At 28.7% G+C, this 21872-nt stretch overlaps 1 protein-coding gene and 1 long non-coding RNA gene across 4 annotated transcripts in view; one reads left to right on the forward strand and one right to left on the reverse strand.

The window, feature by feature from the left end:
- LOC139426209 (uncharacterized) overlaps positions 1 to 21872 on the forward strand; it is a 161367-nt gene that overhangs the window by 93893 nt on the left and 45602 nt on the right. The gene's annotated exons all lie outside the window — the stretch shown is intronic.
- LOC107453302 (suppressor of lurcher protein 1) overlaps positions 1 to 21872 on the reverse strand; it is a 1038548-nt gene that overhangs the window by 71890 nt on the left and 944786 nt on the right. For all 3 annotated transcript variants that reach the window (XM_071184104.1, XM_071184106.1, XM_071184105.1), the window contains exons 9-10: positions 19336 to 19525; positions 11203 to 11393 (exon numbers count right to left, since the gene is read on the reverse strand). In XM_071184104.1, the coding sequence (XP_071040205.1) occupies positions 11203 to 11393; positions 19336 to 19525 (381 nt within the window). The remainder of the gene's footprint in view (positions 1 to 11202; positions 11394 to 19335; positions 19526 to 21872) is intronic.

Raw genomic sequence — 21872 nt, forward strand, 5'->3', positions numbered from 1 at the left:
ATAAAATAAAATTAAAAATGGTCTCATTGCTGGCACGAAATTTCCTTTGCGACACACGTACCATGGGATTGTTGTCAGGCTAACATCGAGCGTTTTCCATTATCTTATTTCTCAACTTGATTTCTAATATAAAGTCGCATATGAAAGATACAATTGACAGGCTATCGTAAGCTATTCAGCGCAGGTAATAAAAATAAACAAAACATAAATATAAAAATTAAAAAAAATTAATATTTAGACTTATGCTCGTACAGCTTATTGCAATTTATTTTAAAGAAAAAATAATATCGGTGTTTTTTTATGATTAAAAAACAGCATTTAAAGTTTGACGTAAGAATGCTATTAATGCAATTTTTAAATTATTTTTTTTGTTCATAGTTTCATCTCACAATATTTTGACTTACTTTGTTGGACATGCATTCGAAATAAATTGTTGATGTATGACGACACATGCCACATTCCTTTTCTTAAACTATGCATCGATCAAATGCTTAACAAAGAATACAAAATAACGCAAAAAACACTCGGTGATGCAGAAACTATGAACTGAATATGACTTAGGTACTTTCTCTTACTAGTTTTCTACCCGGGTGGTGTTGGAATTTTGCCATTTACGTCTGATGTCCTCGTTTCTGGCTTAAGAAACTGCTTTCTTTCAGATAGGAAAGATATTATAATATTTATATTAAAAACGAGAAATATCAATTCCTATCTTCTCTCATGAATGTGACATTTCGTTTTATGAATAATATACTATTTTGTTAGAAAAACTTATAAGTTGGACAAGTCCAGTTTTAAATATATTGGTTATAATAATTTAAGTTGTATAAAAGAAGAAAGAGCATATTATCTGTTAAGAAATAGTAAGTTTTCGTAGTTAGGGCTCTACAAACTGAGCAAAGGCGGAGAAAGCCATATAATCTACACGAAGATGTAAAGATTTATATGATCATTAAGATGAGCTTAGATCACTGAAGTTAAGCACCAATAGCTGAGGTCACTGTACGGGTGGCTGATCACTTTGATCAGCCTGATGGGATGAGACCAAGGGTGTGCGGTATTGGTCATCATTGAGCTGTTCTACCGTAAAGCTCTTGACTTCGCGCGCAGGTCGTTGGGTTACGGAGGCGGTGAGTGTCATTCCCTCTGCAGAGGATCAAAATTGTGTTGGCCTGTATTCGGATCATCCTCGGGGATGCTTCCCAGACCGTCGCCAATAGTCCGTTGTGCAGCGTCAATGCGACATAAATAAATTATAACAACTACAGCAAATTAATTTACATGCTCTAGTGTAAGCATAAACAAATTTTGGTATAAAATTATGAATACCAAAATTATATATAGTTGATTATTCTGAAAGTTTGAGGTTGTCAGCTGTAAGAGCAAGTGCTAAGAAAATCTGCCTGCCGTAACTGTTATGAAAAAGAAAGAATAAATCTATAACCAAGGGAAAAGTTTAAAGAAATAATATGACTAACTTTGAACTTCTTTACGAAGTGACTTATCCTCGTTACTATAGCAACCACAAGTGCGCGAGTGTGATGTTTGTAGGAGATCTTTTGTTAGCTGGTTAGTACTTTTTCTTTAAAATTAATTATTTTTTTTTAAAGTTTAGATTGAATTTTTTTAATATGAAAAACTATTTTCAATTCTTTTACTATCAGTGTGGGTAAGTCAAATATTAGTACAAAAGCATATTTGCCATTTTTAAATTATTAAATCGTATTTGATAATTTAGATAGTAAATACCAAGTTTTTAGCTCCAAATCAACTTTTTTTAAAACTAAATACATAATAAAAGCGTATAGAGATAGATAAGTATCAAGAGAAGAAATAACTGAATTTGTATCACCATTCATAGAATTTAAAATTAGTTTTAATGTAATTGCAAAGTAATATTAATTTTTATACATTTTAGTTGTTATTCAAGAAGTATCCTAAACATTTTCATTAGAGAATAAACTGCTATGTTCATAAATAATAAATCAAGCAATTACTTTAAAACATTTACGAAGAGCAATTTTACTAACATATCACTAAGTTGCCCCGACAATTTAAAATATTCACGAACTATTTTGTTGAAGACACTCTTTTTATTGAATATTTCTACTTTAAAATGAAAATCTTAATTGTGACGAAATATACATTTTTCACTTTCAGAGTTAAAAATCGATTTCTGCTATTCCACTTGTTTTCAAGTACAGTAAAAGTACCCAAGTAACAGTCATAAAATTTAGATTCAGTTCATTTATTTTTAGAAACAAGTTGAGCGAAAATGTTATTGATTTATTCTAAAACTTTTTCTAAATTTAATTATTGATTAGCTCATGAAGGAATAGAAAATGCATGAAGTCAATTTAAATGAATTCAAAATAATGCAAATATTTGTCAAAAGAATCTTTGATTTTTGTTGTTGTTAGAATCATAAGTTTTAATTACTAAATTGAATTATAGAATGGGAAACTTTTCTTCGTATGCAAATAACTTTATTCATCATTCTTGAAAATATATATAAAAAAAATGAAATCCTCATATGATAAGAAAATTGAAATAAGTTTCCAAAAATTCAAAATAATAAAATAAATAAATTAATTAATGATACATAACACTTTCATAAAGTAAGAAAAAGAAAATAAGTATTGAAATCTTAGAGAAAATCTAATGAAAAAAAAAGCTGCTTCAGAGAATTTATTTTCAATCATCATATAATAAGTTCTCAAATTTTAAACAATAATAATAATAGAACACGCAATAATAATAATAATAATAATAATAATAATATTGAAAGTCAGTCGGCGACTAATTAAGAGTTTTTTATTTTAAAATATTACAGTCTAAATTTAGTTTAGATAAAGTTTTAATAACGTTTTAAACTTATACTGTTTAAGCACTTTATGTTTCACACAATTCCTAACAATGTTATATGGCAAATTCATTTGAAAATAAGCAAATTTAATTTACTTCTCTGAGTATCATAAAAATGATAACTTTCTTCTTACAGTCTCATGAATTTTGATAGGAAAAAATTATATTTTACACAATTTCCAATGGCACAGAACGACTAAATTATTTAAAAGGAAAAAATACATATTTTTCTACACATCATGAAAAGATAATTTTCGTCTTATCATAAAAATAATTTTTATCGAAAACACAAAAAATTAAATGTTGGAATGTTGTTGTTGTTGTTGTACGCCATTAAGACAAGCGGTGTGATAAGACTCGTTTTTAGTGGCGCCATCTATTGGCAAGAATTCGACCTCCACCACACAAATGAGTCGCACCCTTTTATAGGCCTGACCCATTCATACATCCATTCATTCATTCATCCACAGGTCGTAATTTTGACTGAACCAGTGAACGATCAATCTCCAATTCAGTACCCTCAGAGGTATAATTTGTTATAGGAACATAGAGGACTTTGTGACCTGACAGATTTAACTTGCATCAATCACCATTTACTACACGGGGAGTTTTCGACAGGCTGGATTCGAACTCCCGTTCTCACGAGCGCGAGTCATGTTAGAATACTCTACGCAAATAAAGAATACTGTTTGTAAGTGTTTATGTATGAAAATTACGCAAATATGCAATTTTATGTGTTTGTATGTGTTTATGTATGAAAATTACGCAAATATGCAATATGCACCAAATTAGTTAGGCATACGTTCGAAAAAACTCTAAAAGTCAACTTTAAAACTCCCTCCGACTACATCCCCCTTAAAAAATAAAAATAAAAACAGTTTTCTATAGTATTTGATAGATAAATATTACAGCTTAGATAGATAATAAGGAATTACTAGCTTACAACTCTAATCAATCAAAAATTAGTTATACCGCATTTTTTTTAATGAATTATCTTGCTAACCCTATATTTGGTTATCGTAAATGAAATAATTTAATGATGCATAGTAATAACTTCTCCGAATTCAAGTTATAAAAGATATATGAAATCTATGATGATACTTATGTCTTTAAAACATGTCTCTACAAGTTTAAATAACGAAAACCCAACAATATATTATTTGTACAGTAAAATAAAATTAAGGCTATCTATTAAGCTATGAGAAAGCTATCTTAAATTCTGAATATCACAGATTAAATGTTACTAAATGTATAGTTAGTTTCTTTTGATGACATGAACTTTTAACTCAGATATAATATAACGCCACAGAGGAATATATAGCAAATGATAAATAAAAATGATATTTGTTCATTAGGTGCATGAATGGTGATATTAGGCTTCTTATCCGTTACGAACGGCGGTAAAAACTATTATCACAGTACCTAAATTAGGCATCTATATTGGTAAAATAGGTTTTTGTTACCACAATGCAGATAGCGATAACACCAATATTATTTAAAACCACATTCAGTTAAGTATCATTGTCGCCAATAATAGTTTTGGAATTTTTTACAGCCTTCGAAATTAAGTACTGATAAAAGTTTGCTAAAAATGATTTTAAAAATGTTAGTGCAATTACCAAATAGTTTTGAGAATTACAATTAGCTAATTTTGGTATTCGGTACAAATTTAAATGAAAAAATAAATTTTGTGAAAAAAATAACAAGCAAAATTAATTGTGAAAAAATACTTATTCGTTTATGAGAAACTTACAAATTGCTACATTCTTATTCATGCTAATAATGCTTAATTAATTTTGGTAAAAAATACTACTTTTGATTTATCAATTGGGCTTTTTCTTAATTTGCACTAAATATACTAATATCGGTACGAAGATACCTGTTCAGATCAGTGAGTGAAGCGAGCAGGGGGAGGAACCTTCAGTCATAAAATACAGTTTAAGAGTATTTTCCTATTTCTCGCTGTATCAAATCTGGTAATATGAACACAGTTTGTTATATTAAATTGGGGTACAGAACAACAAACAATTCTCTCTCTATATATGCTTAATACATTTTTATCCTCATAACAGGCTTAAAGTTAGGGGAAGTACATATGTATTTTCAAAGACTTCTTCGATTTACACACAAGCTCTGAACAAGGAAGCTAAGAGAATAAGATTGAAGTAAATCCGCTTTCGAAAAAATGAAGAAAAAACTATTCTTAAAAGTACCACCTATAAACACTAGAGCTAATACGAAATAAGAGAATAGCCTTTAATCATACTAGGCGTAAGGCGAAAATAAAAGTGCTTGAAAATCCATACTAAAGTTTTTAAAAGTAAAGCATAATATAAGGCGAAGCAACGGATAGGAATAAGATAGATGAGATTTTAAAAATAACGCATAAGAATAAGATAGAAAGATTAATATAATTTCTGGAATCCTACATTAGTGAGAAAATATTTTTGAATGATTCTTGTACTTGTTAAAAAAGAAAGGTGAGACTTATTACTTAAGTGAGACAAAAATTAACCACAATAATCTCTTTTAATTGAACTACATAGCTAGAAATCAGAGATGACTATCAATTTTATGCTTCCGGACAAACAATCTCACTGTCAGAGTTAAACATTAAGAATGTTATTTCCTGGAGCTAAAAATCAGAATTAACTAAAGCAATTTTATGTTTCATGATAAACAAGCTACTATAAGGATTAAACATTAGAAATGTTATTTCCTTTAACTAAAAACAAGAATTAACTATATTAAATTTATTTTTCCGGTCAAACAGTCTTAAATTCAGAATTAAACTTTAAGAGTGTTAATTTCTCTTTCTAAAAATCAGAATTAACTATATTTCATGTTTCTGGACAAGCAATCGGAATTAAACATTAAGAATGTTATTTTCTTTAACTAAAAAACCAGAATTAATATCAATTTTACTTTTCCGGACAAACTAACAATCAAAACCTATCAAACTGGTCTAAACAAGATAAACAAAACCAAGAGAAACCATAAGTTCACTTTGTGGAAACAGACTAATGCATTGAAAAATCTTTTTAAGCAATAAATATTTTAACTAATAGATTATATTCAAGTTTAAGAGCTGTAAAAATATCTTTAATGTTTATTAAATTCGGAAGAAGAATTTATGAAGAGCGACTTGCATCACTTAACATACAGTAAACGTTTCATACGATTTTTGTATCCATATTATACTCCTAGTAAAAGATGTATAACTTGTTAAAGATTTTTTCCGAAAACTCAAGCTTAAATCTCAACTAAGAGGCTCTTAACTTTGTAAAGATCAAAGGGATCTTATAAAGCGTTGCAGTTTTAAGGTAAACATCATGCACATAAAAGAACTTCAAAGGGAACCTTAACAGCAAGCACACGTGATGTTTAAAATATGTATACACAGTATCTTCGCACTTTTTCTTTGTTCGGATTTCACACAAAATACCATCAACATCCACAACAAAATTCTCGTTTCACTTACTGTTTAGAAGTCACAATAATATTTTTCGCTTACGTGACAATGGCGAAAGGATTAGATCCAGTCCAATGTCTCCAGGAGACAAAGTATTATAAACTTCTTCCCTTTTCCCCCAACATCGATGCCTCCTGGATAAAAGAAAAATCACTGATTAACGCTCCGCCTGGACTCGATCGTTGGCAGAATACCAAGCGGGGTAAAACAGAATCAATCCCACCCCTGGGATGGGAATAAGGATTCTTCTCACTGATGCCATGCAGCAAGGGTCCAAGGATGCAGTGACAATTCTTAGAGTGGGCACGTTCGATCTCACCCTACAATTCTTAAGGCTGGAGGGTGTTTCTTCTTTCTGAATATATAAAAGGAAGTACAGGAATTTTAAGATGGTGACAAGAATAAACATGAAGATAGCAACAGTGCCTTTGAGGGTGGTTTACTGAGAGGCTCTTTTTTCGAGTGCTTTCGATTCGTAAGAGGTTCTGTACACTTTTATTCTGTGTAAATCGAACAAGTGTTTGAGAAAACATGTATTCTCTTACTTCCCCATAAGCTTGTTATTAGTCTGGAGTCGTTTTCGACGTAGCGTTGTTTGATGCTTTATGTTTTTATCATGATGGGCTCAGTTTGGTTTCAATGCCTCTAGGCGAAGAATGAGAATGTATGGTTAGGATTTGTTTGGGGTGCACGCTTATAAATTTGTTAAGGAAAACGTGCGTGGTTTATTTATATATTTATCTTTTTGCAAAATTGTTAAGGAAAATACACTCAAGAAATAAAATTTTTAAATGTCTGAATCAAACAAGTGTTTTAGAAAACGTGTGTTTTTTCTTATTATTTTTTATTGCATACTTGAATGGTTTTAGAATGAATTGTTCTTCAATCCTGTGATCTGTTTGAATATTTATGACTTGTTTTTTGATCCCAATTGCATATGCTTTCATAACTAACTTTGTTTTTATGCCTAAAGTATTGAAATAAAATTAAGAATCAGCACATTTATGCGAAACAGGTGGTAGTAGAGACATCTGCAATGCAAATAAAAGCTGAAGTTTAACAGCAGCTTTTCTCACTGAATTTGCATTGGAACATTATTTCTAGTTAAAAGAGTTGTAATAATGTGTTTATTAAAAAGGGGAAATGTCTTCCATGATCTGTTTGATTTTGATTGATGAAGTATTATAGCCTACAGGATGACCTATCGAATTGCAATATTGCGAAGAAATCATGACCGACGGGAATTGGTCGGGATTTCTTATCTGTCCAGTGAATATGGAATCCCACAAAGAGCCGAGAAAGCAGATATCTAATTCTCCAGGTCACTATGATTGCACAATCTTATTTTAAACCACGAGTTAAGAACCAGTCATTTTCAAGACAACAAAGTTGTGCTTAAAAAGTTCGTCTACATTTGCAAGAGTAGGGACAGTCAATGCGTGTCACATGCTTTTTTGCTATTCTTACACTATTCTTAGAAAAGTTTGCAGTTAAAAGTTCAGAAAATGCCAGGAATAATGCTTATCGGGTTTTAAGCGGTGTGATCAATGAACAACATTGATGCAACACTTATAGTATTGACAAACAGTTAATACTATAGGGGTTGCAACACTATGAGGGTAACATCATGGATTACGCATGTTGTCAATTTTTACTTGATATGCAGGCATGTAATGATCTTGTAAGGAACTTGAAATGATGATGGACGATTACCTCTTGTTTGCATTCCTGGCATTTTGATGGGCAACCATTACATTATTGAACGCTCTAAGGTCCCTTTGTATTATTTTCGAGGCCTATTTAACTCTAATTTTCAGCAGACCAATGAACGACCACATGTTGCCCGAAATGTCCCGAACTTCCTTGATTAAGAACTTGTTTTGCTGTTACTCTGGTCATCACGTTCTTTTGATCTTCAAACAAATGAAAACGTGTGGCTAATGGTTGCCGAATGATTGGCAAGCCAACACTCCTCTAAAACTACTGTCAATGATCTGAAACGAAGAGTTGAAACTGCATTGACTGAGATCTTTGCAAATGTCGTACAATTTGTATTTGACGCACTGTCCAGGTGGTAAAGTACTGCTAATTTTGAAAGAGATGGCAACTCTTGGTACTGATTTCGCAGGATATATACTTCCTGATATCATGGTAGCTTAATAACTTCCTTCTGATATTAAGTGTGAATTCAATAACTACTATTCTGTGACCTGCAACCTTTCAGGTGTAGCAATTTTAATGATCAGTAGTGTAAAATATTCTGGAAACAAAATGCACAAATACCTGAATACCGCAATTATTTGAGTTGCTTCATCATTTTATTAATTGAATAAGGTTGTACTAATTCTTGTGTGCTAGGAGAAACTTTATGAATTCGGAGTGATTTCATTTTTATGAATTTATCATTTTTAGTCCATTTTGATCCTTTATTTTCGAAGAAAATACATCGCATAATATAGGGATATATAATCCTAAATTTACAAGTTCGTTCATTGCAAAAAATGAACTGCACTTACAGTACCGCTCAAAAGTATCAGTACACCTAGAAACTTATAAAAAAAGGGCACAACTCAAAGTGTCATAACTTCTTTAAAAATGATCAAAAATGCTTCTGCTTTAGCTCATTTTGAAGCTTAAAATCTCTACTTTTATGTACTTGAATTGTTTTTAATTAATATATTTTGCAACTATGTACAATTACACTCTAAACAATCATAGAAAATTGTATTAATTTCTTGTGAAGTTTGACGCGATGTACGGGCACAAAGGGGTTAGATATTGTTAATTTTTATTATACCATTGAAAAATTTGGACTTTTAGCTTTCATTTGAAAAAAAAATTTCCAAAAAAAACATGTTTTTTGACGAAGTTATTGTCAAATAAAAAAAAAGTTTTTTTTTCAGAATTTAATGATTTTTCAGCAATTATAATGAATTCCGCACAGGAACTATTTAGGTTCGTCCTCCTACCTTCGGTCTTCGATCCATTAACCAGCATAAATCATATGTGGAAAGTCCTTCAAGAGCAGTGGCGAAAAATAGACAAGATAACATTAAAAAAGCTGATTGATCGGATGCCTCGAGTGTGTGCTGCAGTTATAAAAGCGCGGGGAGGATATTTTGAAGAAAGCAAAATATGATGTAAAATATTTTTTCATTATTACATTTTTGTTTTCAAATTTTTTCTGAGAAAAATACGAAAAAATAAATTTCAAAATATTAAATTGTAAACGTTGATTCTTATTTCATTATTATATTTTCCAAAAAAAAAAGTTAAAATTGTTATAATAAATTATGAAATAATATTATCGAGAAATATTAAATTTTAATTTATTTTAATTAAAAAATTTTCATATCATATTATAATTACACTAAAATTCATTATAATTGCTGAAAAATCATTAAATTCTGAAAAAAAAACCTTTTTTTTTATTTGACAATAACTTCGTCAAAAAACATGTTTTTTTGGAATTTTTTTTTTAAATGAAAGCTAAAAGTCCAAATTTTTCAATGGTATAATAAAAATTAACAATATCTAACCCCTTTGTGCCCGTACATCGCGTCAAACTTCACAAGAAATTAATACAATTTTCTATGATTGTTTAGAGTGTAATTGTACATAGTTGCAAAATATATTAATTAAAAACAATTCAAGTACATGAAAGTAGAGATTTTAAGCTTCAAAATGAGCTAAAGCAGAAGCATTTTTGATCATTTTTAAAGAAGTTATGACACTTTGAATTTTGCCATTTTTTTATAAGTTTCTAGGTGTACTGATACTTTTGAGCGGTACTGTACACCAATTGTATCATCAAAAAAATTTTAATGCAATTAAAACACTTATGCAATTGATGAATCCTTTTGTTGTTAATAAAGTTTCCCAAATGAAAAGCAAACTCCTTAATATTTCACAATAAGTTTTAAAAACATTTCATTAAATATTTTATTGCTGTATATACGCAAACTCATAAAAATCTCAAATTTTGAAGATGGTTGAAAATAAGTATATAAATATCTCAAAGGAAAGGGTAATACTCTGTACTATATATAATAAAGCAAAACCAATAAGTTTAAAGCATAAATGAAAGTATGTACATTCATTATGTACTTTCATTTGTGCTTTATTCACATTGTTTTTTTGCTTTGCTATATAAAACCAGTTATATAGTATGGCCGGGATAGACTGACTGGTAGGGCATTGGGCTCATGTTCAAAAGATCGTGAGTTCGATCTCCGCCTGCCGAAGACTCGCCGTGTACAAAATGCTTACTGGTGCACGCGTAAATCTTTTGGAGTCACAAAGTCCTCCAAGTTCTCTTAACAAATCAATACCTCTACGGGTTTTGGAGCGGAGACTGGTCGTGCTCGAGTTCAGGTCAAAATTACGATCTGAGGATGGATGGATGGTGTATGGATGTGTCCTCCCTGTAATACGGGTCGCGACACATGTGTGTGGCAGAAATCAAATTCTTGACCATAGATGGAGCTACTGGAAAACAAGAAGAAGAGCACCTCTTTTCCTTAAAATAGGCTTGCTTGTATAGACAAGCGACATAAGACGACAACAACAAGCAATAAAGCAAAAATTAGTTTATTGCTTTATTGCTAGTTCCAAGATATTTTTTAATTTTATTGCAGCCAATTTTGATTATAGATTGTTTTGAAATTAAATCCTTTGCTTATTGATATACTTGTTACTATATATATTTCTTTATATAATAGGATTATAAATCAATATTTTAGACATATTTGCTCTTTTTAATATTTAGTACACGTAACAATATCAGGTATTTAATTTATTATAAAAGATAAATTCAAAAGAAAAACATGAAAAATATAATGTAACTTTTGAAAAGTTACACTTACCTGTAACAAATCTGAATATGGCTTTGAATCCTTTGACGTCGTTTGAAGAATGCCTTGATTTAAATTCGACCATCATTGATGGCCCATTGGACATTAATTGTGGGGGCGATTTGTTACCACAAAAGTTATCCACTCTTTCTTTTTGTCCGTTGATTGTTATAAATACCATCACTACATCAACACCGTCACAGCTATAAATGAAAATAAAAACTTAAATATAATATCAAATAATTCTAGCAGTATTTTTTGCTAGATCAAACACATATTTTATTTCATAATGCTAGTTAGCACATTACAATACTTGTACCAGGTGAAGAAAAAATAACAGTACATTACAATACTTGTACCAGGTGAACCAAAAATAACAGTACATTAAAATACTTGTACCAGGTGAACCAAAAAATAACAGTACATTACAATACTTGTACCGGGTGAACCAAAAATAACAGTACATTACAATACTTGCAACAGGTGAACCAAAAATAACAGACGAAATGAAAGGAGATGGAGATATAGCGTTTTTTCTACTTAGGAAAGCAGAAATGTTATTCTTATCAAATTTCAAAACAAGTATCGTGGCAAAAATAAATAAAAAAATCTAAGAAAATATTTTTTTAAATTCTCGTATGAGTGAACTGAAATGAGTAGTTGCACGAACTTCTGCGAATTAAATACATGTTGTTAAAGTCTAATAAATGCAATAAATAATATATTGAAGCAAACAGTGGTTATTTAGAAAACACTGCTTTATAGTACTCTTTTGTTATCAATTCCATCTGTTGACGAACTTCATAACTAATTTGAAATTTAGTGATAACAAATCTCGTTTCCTTAGCAGGATATAAAAAATGCGTTTTTGCTTATTTTAGGGACAGCTGATGAAACCATTTATAGTAAATGCAAGAGTTTAATATCTCTAGATAAATCAGGATAATGCTTTAATAAATTTAAAGTTATGTAAAACGTTTTGATTTAAAAGTATCTATCTTACAATGTTCATTCATTCTGGAGATAGTTTTGTAGTAAACTGGACCATTAAACTTAACAATAAGATCCTTGCAGAAAATACTTCATTACATAAGGTGATTTATTTTTCATAACGGTATTGTGATTATACTATAATAATTCTTTAGTAAAATAATTTTTTCATTTATTGTTTCATAACAATAACATATTTTAAGAGAACTTAAAATCATTCGTAAACTTCTTAATATTCCAGCAGGTTTCTTACCTTAATTAAAGATTTAAAATAATTTATGCTTTCACGTAATGTTTAATCTCATTTTTTTAAAAATTTTATAGCTTTAGAAATTTAAGAAATTGAATTATTAATAAGAAATATGAAAACATAAGTTTAAATATCATTATTGGGAAAACTAATCGTAAAATATTATTTAAAGTTAATTATTAATTAACAGGTCTGTACAATGATCAACTATTGATAAAATTGAATTAAAAATTCAATTAATCAAGATTTAGTTAGGGTACTTAAGGTGTATTTCAAATTTTAAACTTAAATCTAAGCTTAACCATCGATTTAAAACGTAACAACAGAAACTTATTCGCGGAGGGAATTTAAAAGTGAAAAAAAAGTTAGTTATATATTACAATGCCTGTAAAATTAAGCATGAGAAAAAAAAATTAACTTTTGTAATACCAATACTGTGCATAGTGATTTAACAAAACGATAAAATGCATTAACAATAACAATTTTATAAAAAACTCAATTATTCATAATTGTACTACTTTATACAAATGGAACTTTTTTTCTCCAATTACGGCTTAAAACTCCAGTTAGTAAAATTCCATCAGGAATGATAGTCATCATTATTTTTATACGTTTCTCAAATTTAAATTTTAACGACCTGATAATATAATACCGACTGTCTTATTGCAAACCAGAAATTATTTCTTTAAAAATGAATGCGAATTTTTGACTTTCAATTATTTTATTCCTATTAACTTCTTCTTCTGATGGATCTTTAGCAGAAATTAAGAAAAAAAAGTTGTAATAATCTTTGAGACCTTTTAAATTTTCATCGAATTCTGATTTACTAATTGCTTTGGGAAATACTGTATACGGCGGTATCGGCATTGTCAAAAGGTAATCGCTTCTATAAAATACTATTTTAATTTTAATAATGGATGATTCAGCTTTTTCCAATTTTTCTTTAATTTATCGTGGGATCATGGATTTTAGATAAATTTTACCATGAAGACATTAAAAATAGTTTCAGGGAAATATGGGGGGATAAGTATTATATAATAATGAGACAACGTAATAATGGTGATTATTACGTTGTAAATTTAAGTTTGTTTCATTTGATTTTTGTTGTTGATATTATTTACTTTTGAGTTAATTCATTCATTCTTAAATAAACTTTAATTTAAATTTGTTTATAAAAATTATTCTGACAAACAAATAATTATTTTATTTTTGGTTCTATTTCATATTTTATATGTAATCGTAATGTTGTGGGAATTTATGTCAATGCCATAAATAAGTTATACTTTTAAATTTGTGAACAGGTAAATTTATTTGAATTCAATTTTTGTGTATCCAATCTGGATTTTTAATTCAATAATAATAATAATAATAATAATAATAACAATAACAATTTATTTCAGTTCTGAGTTAAACAATGTTGGGAAGTTTAACTTGACACTCGAATATATATTTGAATTTCAAGCTTTTTAAAATTAGTTTTCATAACACTGTATTCTAAAATGTTGACTTCAAATAATAATATTTATTTAATTTTGATTGATTTAACCAAAAGTAATTACCTGGAAGCAAAAACTGTTTGTTGTAAAATATTTATTCATGACAGGGTTTTCACTTAAACTTTGTAATAAGAGAACAAACAAGTAAATGATATTTTTCTTGCAACATGTAAAATATTTGGTTTTAAATCACGTAAATTTATTTCGGAAAATTTAAAGAAGAAAAGAAATTTTTCTATATTCAGATGAAAGAATTTGTTTTACAAAGAATTTTTAAAGAATAAGCTATGGTTACATATTTGTATTTATAAAACGTTAAATATTTTATTTTTATCTAGTATTTTTAATCAAGATAAGAATTAAATGAAAAAAGGAAATGTTGTTCGTATTAGGTAGATAGTGTCATTAACGGTTTACAACTTATTTATTTACTAATAATTTAGTGAAATAAAGGGTTTAAAATTACTAACTCACTCTTTTTAACTAATTTAATTAATTTTTAAACAATAAAATCTAAGTTATATTTTCAGAATAATATTAGTTTCCAAAAAATATTAAAATAAAACTTACTTTTAATCCTTTAGCAAATAAACTAAATTTTATTTACATTGAACATTCTCATAAAAAAAACTTGAAGCACGAAGTATTAAAAAATGAAGTTATAGTCAAAATAAAAAAATATTATTGCTGGAAAACTATATTTTAAGCAATACTTCACAAAGATAATAAAACATTTATTAAAAATATGACTATTAGATGCATATCATGTAATGCAAATTAAGCGAAGCTTTTATAATATTTCTTGTATCGCACGTTATCTTTACTAGTTTAGAATAGTTTACAAACACATTTTTCTAATCTATTAACCACTGAAGTATTAAGTAAGGAGACTTATTTTATATGTATAACAAAATTTTGAAATTTCGCAAATTGATATTTATTTTAATATCGCCTTGAATATTGAGTAGCATTTATTTTTTTAAGCATTAATATTTTTATCCACGCAACATAGTTCTATGATCCAAGCTTAGAATTTTTTTTTAAGTAGTATATTAAATATTTATAGCGAATGTTTTCTTCGAAGTATCTAGAAAATTTTTAATGTAATTTTATTCGAATATTGTAATAGCTAAAATGTTCAGGAAAACTTGTTAATAATTATTTTAAAAATAATAATTTTCTCTTATATTTAGTTTGTGAAGAAGTATTTTTTTAATATTTTTTCAAATAATTTAATTTTCTTAAGCCATGAAGGAAACAGCAATAATTGAAAACTAAATTTTTACAAAAATAATTAGAAATAAAATTTTATTAAAGTAGGACCAATCATAAATAAGCATGATATTCTATTGATTCAATTAAACTAAATTAGATTTTTGTAAAAACCGGTAGAATTGAAAAACGTTTGAAATTAAATAATTGGAAAGCTTCTCCAACAAACGTGAATCCTATGTTTTATTTTACACCCTGTTTGTGAGAGAAGTACTACATACGTCACATCCGGGTTTGAATGTCGATGGAAGAGTGAAGTACTGAAGTACGTCTCTCAGTAAAAGATACTTTTTTGACTTACTGATAGTGCATCAGGTTCATGAGTAAGTATTCATTCTTTAATGAAGTGCATGCTGAGTTTTAAGCAAAATAAATTTCTAAATTCAATTTTAATTTTTTTCATTAAACTGTGTTAAGTATTTACTCCTTAAAATTGATTTGATATTTAAAATATAGGCGGCAGCACTACTATTGCGTCGCAGGATTTTGAACTATTTGAAATGTTTTTGAGAGCTTTTAATGAAATAATTAAAATTTATGAAAGTCTGTAATAACTGCCATGATAAGCATTAATTTCAATTATATATTTTTTGATGTAATAAATAATATTATTTTTGAGTTTTATTGATGGCTTATTGATGCATTCCGGTATTGATGGCTTATTGATGCATTGCACATAAAATATAACTTTTGTGCGTTTGACTGTTGTTGTTTTTCCAGAAATTATTTGTGAGAAATCAAAGTTTTATAATTTTCCAAGCGAATTGAGCAATGTCAAAATTCATATTCTTTTTATACATTTAATTATAATAAAATGATTGACAATTTTTGTGTTTCTAAAGTAGGGTATTGCTATAGGAAAATATAAAGGAATAAAAGATAAAAATAACGAATGGAATATTTTTATAAATTTAGTTTCCTAATGGCGGAAAAAATAAAAAAACTAATAACTTTGCCTAAAAAAACACCATTGTAAACGATGTAATTATGTTTGCTTAGAACGAGTCAAAACCTTTGGGAAGTTTTATTTAATATGAATTATAGTATTTAAAATTGGAGTATTCCATTAGTATTTGAAATTGGATCTAATTCTAGCATGGAAGCCTGATTAAAAAAAATTTAGTGTACTTGATAAAAGGCCGTGAAAAGTTTTAGATGCATACTAATTAAAAAAACACTTATTTGAAAAATCGTAAATATTTATTTTTGAATAAAGCAAATAAATAATTTATTTGTTTATTTGCACATTGAATTTATTAAAAAATATTGTAAAATTTTAGAATTAATTTCGGGCATTTCATGAAATTTAAAAGCAAATACAGTTTTTTTAGCTGACATTGTATTTGTTTTTTACTAAATTGTTGCAACAATATTATGTTTTATATAAGGCTTGAAAGTAATCAATTAAAAGAATTCAACCACCGTTATTTATACATAAAATTTTTTTTTTGTTCGAATTCCAAAATGCAATGCATTATTCTTTTTAATATTGTGTATAATAGCAACAATCTAAAAATTAAAAAGAAGAAAAATATCCCAATTATACTTTATCATGAATAAATATATTTTAGAAATTTTTTTTTTGAACCAATCTTTTTTAAATTCGTTCTACTTAGGTTGTAAACACATTATTTTTTGTAAAACAAAAAGTTGAGCTTCAATTACAATAAAATATAAATTGTTTACGTTCATGTATTTGAATTTTAATAAAACCTTACTAATTTTTTGCTCAGTAGGAATTATTAAAATAGCATTCAGGAACTAAAAGGGTGGAGTGATATAAAAAAGATCATAAAGACATCTCTTTAAAATATCACTAAAATCCAAGACAAAAAATTTAAGCGTTGAAATGTCAGCAGTATATGATTTTAAACTGAGAGTCAAAAATTTAAATTGTAATGGAATTTAGCTATTTTTTACTTTACTTGGAAACTTTGAAATGAATAAAAACATATTCTTTACTAGTTTAATATAGTTTCCTCACGTTCGAGTCCTATTACAAATAGAAAATTGTTTTCGTTCGAAGGTGTGAATTCAGATGTATATTAATAAATTATTTTAATTCTCGTAGACCATGACAAAATTTGCCATTAAAAGCCATTGCATTAAAATTAAAGTAGTAAATGAACATGATGACTTATTTGAACCTTTATGAAGAAGAAGAAGATCTTAACACTTCAATTTCCTTTCCTGCTGTTCTAGTCACATTACAAAGAAAGCAACAAATTGCCTTCGTTGTATTTAGTTGTTTATCTGATAAAAAGATATAACAAAAAAGAAAAGCTAGAATAGAATAAAAATGAGCCTGATTTTTTTCTGGGGGGCTTGAGGGGTAAAGACTCAAACAATTTGACTTTCTATCCATCCTACGAAGTAGTGATAATTCAAATTGGCAACAATAAACTAATGATTAGCATGGTAATAATATTATTTCAATTCCGGAGATAAAAGTAATTTAAATCACTATTAAAAATAAAAATTATAAAGGAAATTAGTTATTATTTATTTGACAAAGAAACTTTGCAGTGAATAAGAGCATATTCTTTTGTAGTAAAATTTATTTTCCTCATGTTGAAGTCTTATTACAACAAATGGTAAATATTTATGGTTCAAAATGTCGAACTCAGAGGTATATTACTTATTTAATTGTATAAATTTTCGAACGCCATGACAATAATTACCATTCAGAACCATAAAATTAAAAATTAAGTTGCAAATGAACATGATTACTTATTTGAATCTTTATGAAAAAGAAGATCTTAACACTTCAATTTCCTTTCCTACTGTTCTAGTCACGTTACAAAGAAAGCAACACATTGCCTTCGTTCTATTCTATTGTTTATCTGATAAAAGATATGACAAAAAAGAAAAGTTAGAATAGAATAAAAATGAGCGTGATTTCTTTCTGAGTGGCTTGAGTGGTACAGACTCAAGCAATATGGTTTTCTATCCATCCTACGAAGTAGTGATAATTCAAATTGGCAACAATAAACTAATGATAAGTATGGTAATAATATTATTTAAATTTCAGAGATAAAAGTAATTTAAAACACCATTAAAAATAAAAATATGAATTATAAATGAAATTAGTTATCATAAATTTGACATGGAAACTTTGCAGTGAATAAGAACATATTTAGTAATACAATTTATTTTCCTCATGTTCAAGCCTTATAACAACAAATAGTAAATATTTATGGTTCAAAATGTCGAACTCAGATGAACATTAATTAATTAATTATGTAAATTTTCGTACTTCATGTCAATAATTGCCATTAAGAACCATTAAATTAAAAATTAAATTGCCAATGAACATGATTACTTATTTGAATCTTTTTAAGAACAAGATCTTATCGCTTCACTTATCGCTATTTCCTTACCTCGTGTTCCAGTCACATAACAAAGAAAGCAACACAATGATTTCTTTCTTTTTTATTCTTTATCTGATAAAAGAAGTTAGAAAAAAAGTGTAAATGACAAAAAAGAAAAGGTAGAACAAAATAAAAATGAGCGTGATTTCTTTCTGGGTGACTTGAGTAGTATAGACTAAAACAGCTCGGTTTTCTATCCATCTTACAAAGAAGTAATAAGTCATGGTTCAAATTTTCGACAATTCATCAATGAAAAGTAGGGTAATAAAAATATTTGAATTTCAGAGATATAATAAGTTTAAAACTCCAATGAACATTACGAATTCAAATTATAATTGTTATTAATCATATTTTATTTGACTTTTAAACTTTGAAATGAACAAGAACATATTTTATTAGTTCAATTTATGTTCCTCATGCTTAAGTCATATTGCAACAAATAGTAAATATTTCTGATTCAAAATGGCTTAATTCAGATGTATGTTAAATAATTACTTAAACTCTCGTACGCCATGACAATAATTGCCATTAAAAACCATTAAATTAATACTTAAGTTGCAAATGAACATGATTATTTATTTGCACCTTTAAAAGAACAAGATCTTATCGCTTCAATTTCCTTACCTCGTGTTCTAGTCACATTACAAAGAGAGCAACACAATGCTTTCTTTCTATTTTATTGTTTATCTGATAAAAGAAGTTAGAAAAAAAAGTGTAAATGACAAAAAAGAAAAGGTAGAACGGAATAAAAAAAGAACGTAATTACTCTCTGGGTGGCTCGTGTGGTAGGTGAAGATCAAAATCCACGAACTGAATCTGCACTCTCTCCTTTCCTTTGCCCATGAAAGAATAGACGCAGAGGATGTCTGCCGGGTACGGTTCCGGGTAATTAGGACTGGTAAAGGAGCCGTTTTTCGAAACATCACTGGAAATCACTTGACCACACGAGAGAGGAACTGAAAAGAACAAAAACAGTCTTGATTAGAATCTACTCCAGAACAGAACCGGGATGCGCGGATTACAGTCAGAACGTTCGACCATAAAAGTACAGCAACGAGAATTACGAGGGGTGCAGCAGTTCTTTTCGAAGGAAAAGTACTTCGAAGAATTCGGAAAGGGGAGAAAAGTTCTTGTTAGATGTTTTTATCTTGGTGTAGTAGGCAATGGATAACGTTTATGAGCGGGGGTACTTAAGGGTGATTTTTATAAGTTTTAAAACTCGGGTAATTTTCTTAATCAGCATATGTAATATATAAATGGGAGAATTTTCACTAACTCTTTATTAAACACATTTTTTCATTATTTTATATTAATTTAGGTCAAAATAAGTGATATTATATTTAGCATTTTAATAAATTAGGGTTATGAAATACAGTATGAAACACCAGTATCTTTTTCTGGATTGAGGGTAAATCCTTTAAACACGACTCGCTTCCATACTATTTTTAAAATTTGCAGTTATTTAGGTATTAGAGAAGTAGTTATTCATCTTCGAAATTTCTTTAGTTTTACCAAATAAGTTATTGATAATTTTTTGAATATGAATGAAAAAAAAGTTCAAACTACTTTTTTGGGATTTCATATTTTAGTACAAAAATGTTCTGATAATTTAATAGATTTCTTTTTTTAACTATTAAACTGTTTTTTATAATTAAAAAATACAGAAATATATTCAGAAAAATTGTATATCAGAAAAATAATATACACCGAAAGGCCATTACATTATGACCACCCTCCATCTATAACAATGGGCTCGCCCAGGTTTTCATGGTTTCTCGCTCAGGAACAATGTTTTCATGGGGCACATTAGGACCCATAATCCTCGTAGAACAATCCCTGACTTCTGTAAGCTACTTGAACATAGTTGCAGACCAGGTTCACCCATTCATGGCAACAGTTTTTTCTGCAGGGGATGGTGTTTACCAACAGGGCAATGCACCATGTCATAAGGGTCGAATCATCATGGATTGGTTCGAGGAACATACCTGTGACTTTCAAGTCATGTCTTGGCCCCCAAATTCACCTGACCTTAATCCAATAGAGCATTTGTGGTCCTACTTGGAAAACCAAATTCGTGATGCCACGTTACCCCCTCGCAATGTGAGGGAATAGCAGGACCAGTTGGTGAGCGCTTGGTACCAGATACCTCAGACTACCTATCAGCACCTTGTGGAATCAATGCCACGGCGTGTGCTAGCAGTTTTGAGGGCTAAAGGTGGTCCTACAGGTTATTAGCAGGGTGGTCATAATGTAATGGCTCTTCAGTGTATAAAAGGGGCATCGGGGATCCATCTCCGTCAAAGGGCTTGTTTTGGTAAAAAATCTTTTAAAAAAAAATCAGGTTTTATTTTTCTGATGCAAAGTATAAAAAATAATATGTTACATCTTAATATATTGGAAATAAATGTACCGTTAAAGTGTTTGGAGCTAATTGAACCAAAATATCGTTTAAATTTGCTGAAACCTTAATAAGGTGATGAGTTGAGCAATATTATCGAACTTCGTAAGCTTGGTTACATGATATTAAGGTCCAACTTGTATTAAAATTTTTTTTAACATCTGCTTAAGGTATGTTCAAATTTGTACCTTATAATTGTTAAAAATGCTAATGTTATACCGATTTCTGAGATGGTAATTAAGTAAGTCAATGCGAAATTAAACTTTTTTTTTGTAATACGATTGTCTACACAATACTGTGGTTTAGTTTGATTAAGCAAATTGACCCTAACACTAGCAGCATAATAATTTGGGTATTCATTGGGCCAATATTCACCACAATAGAATTGTCCAATTGATCCAATATTTCATTGCCTTTATTTCGCCAATATGTGCCCTATACAGATATGTTAAGTTCACCCGATATTTTATAGCCGTTATTCAACCTATGTTGGTTCGATATCGAAGTGTTCAACTCAGCCAATGTTTTATAGTCGTTATTTAGCTAACATAAACCCTACTTAAAATTGTCCGATTGACCCGATATTTTAAAGATGTTATTCATTCCATGTAGATCCTATTTAAAATTGGTCGAATTTCGCTATATTTTATAGCTGTTAAATAAAACCTAAAATGTAAATAATAAACGCTTTTCATAATCTATTTTTTAACATTCTGCAATATCAAAAATAAGAATAAATTTTTAAGGCCTCTTACATCGCTTAATTTTTTACGCCAATTCACACGGTATTACCCCAAAAGCCGTATAATGAGTAAAAGCAATTTTTCCTTTTTAAAATATGTGTGTTTAATTGTTCTATTAATTAATTAATTAATTTTCAAGATATTTGGATCAGCTGAGAGTTT

Source organism: Parasteatoda tepidariorum, chromosome 8, assembly GCF_043381705.1.
Source record: "Parasteatoda tepidariorum isolate YZ-2023 chromosome 8, CAS_Ptep_4.0, whole genome shotgun sequence".
Lineage (NCBI taxonomy): Eukaryota > Metazoa > Arthropoda > Arachnida > Araneae > Theridiidae > Parasteatoda > Parasteatoda tepidariorum.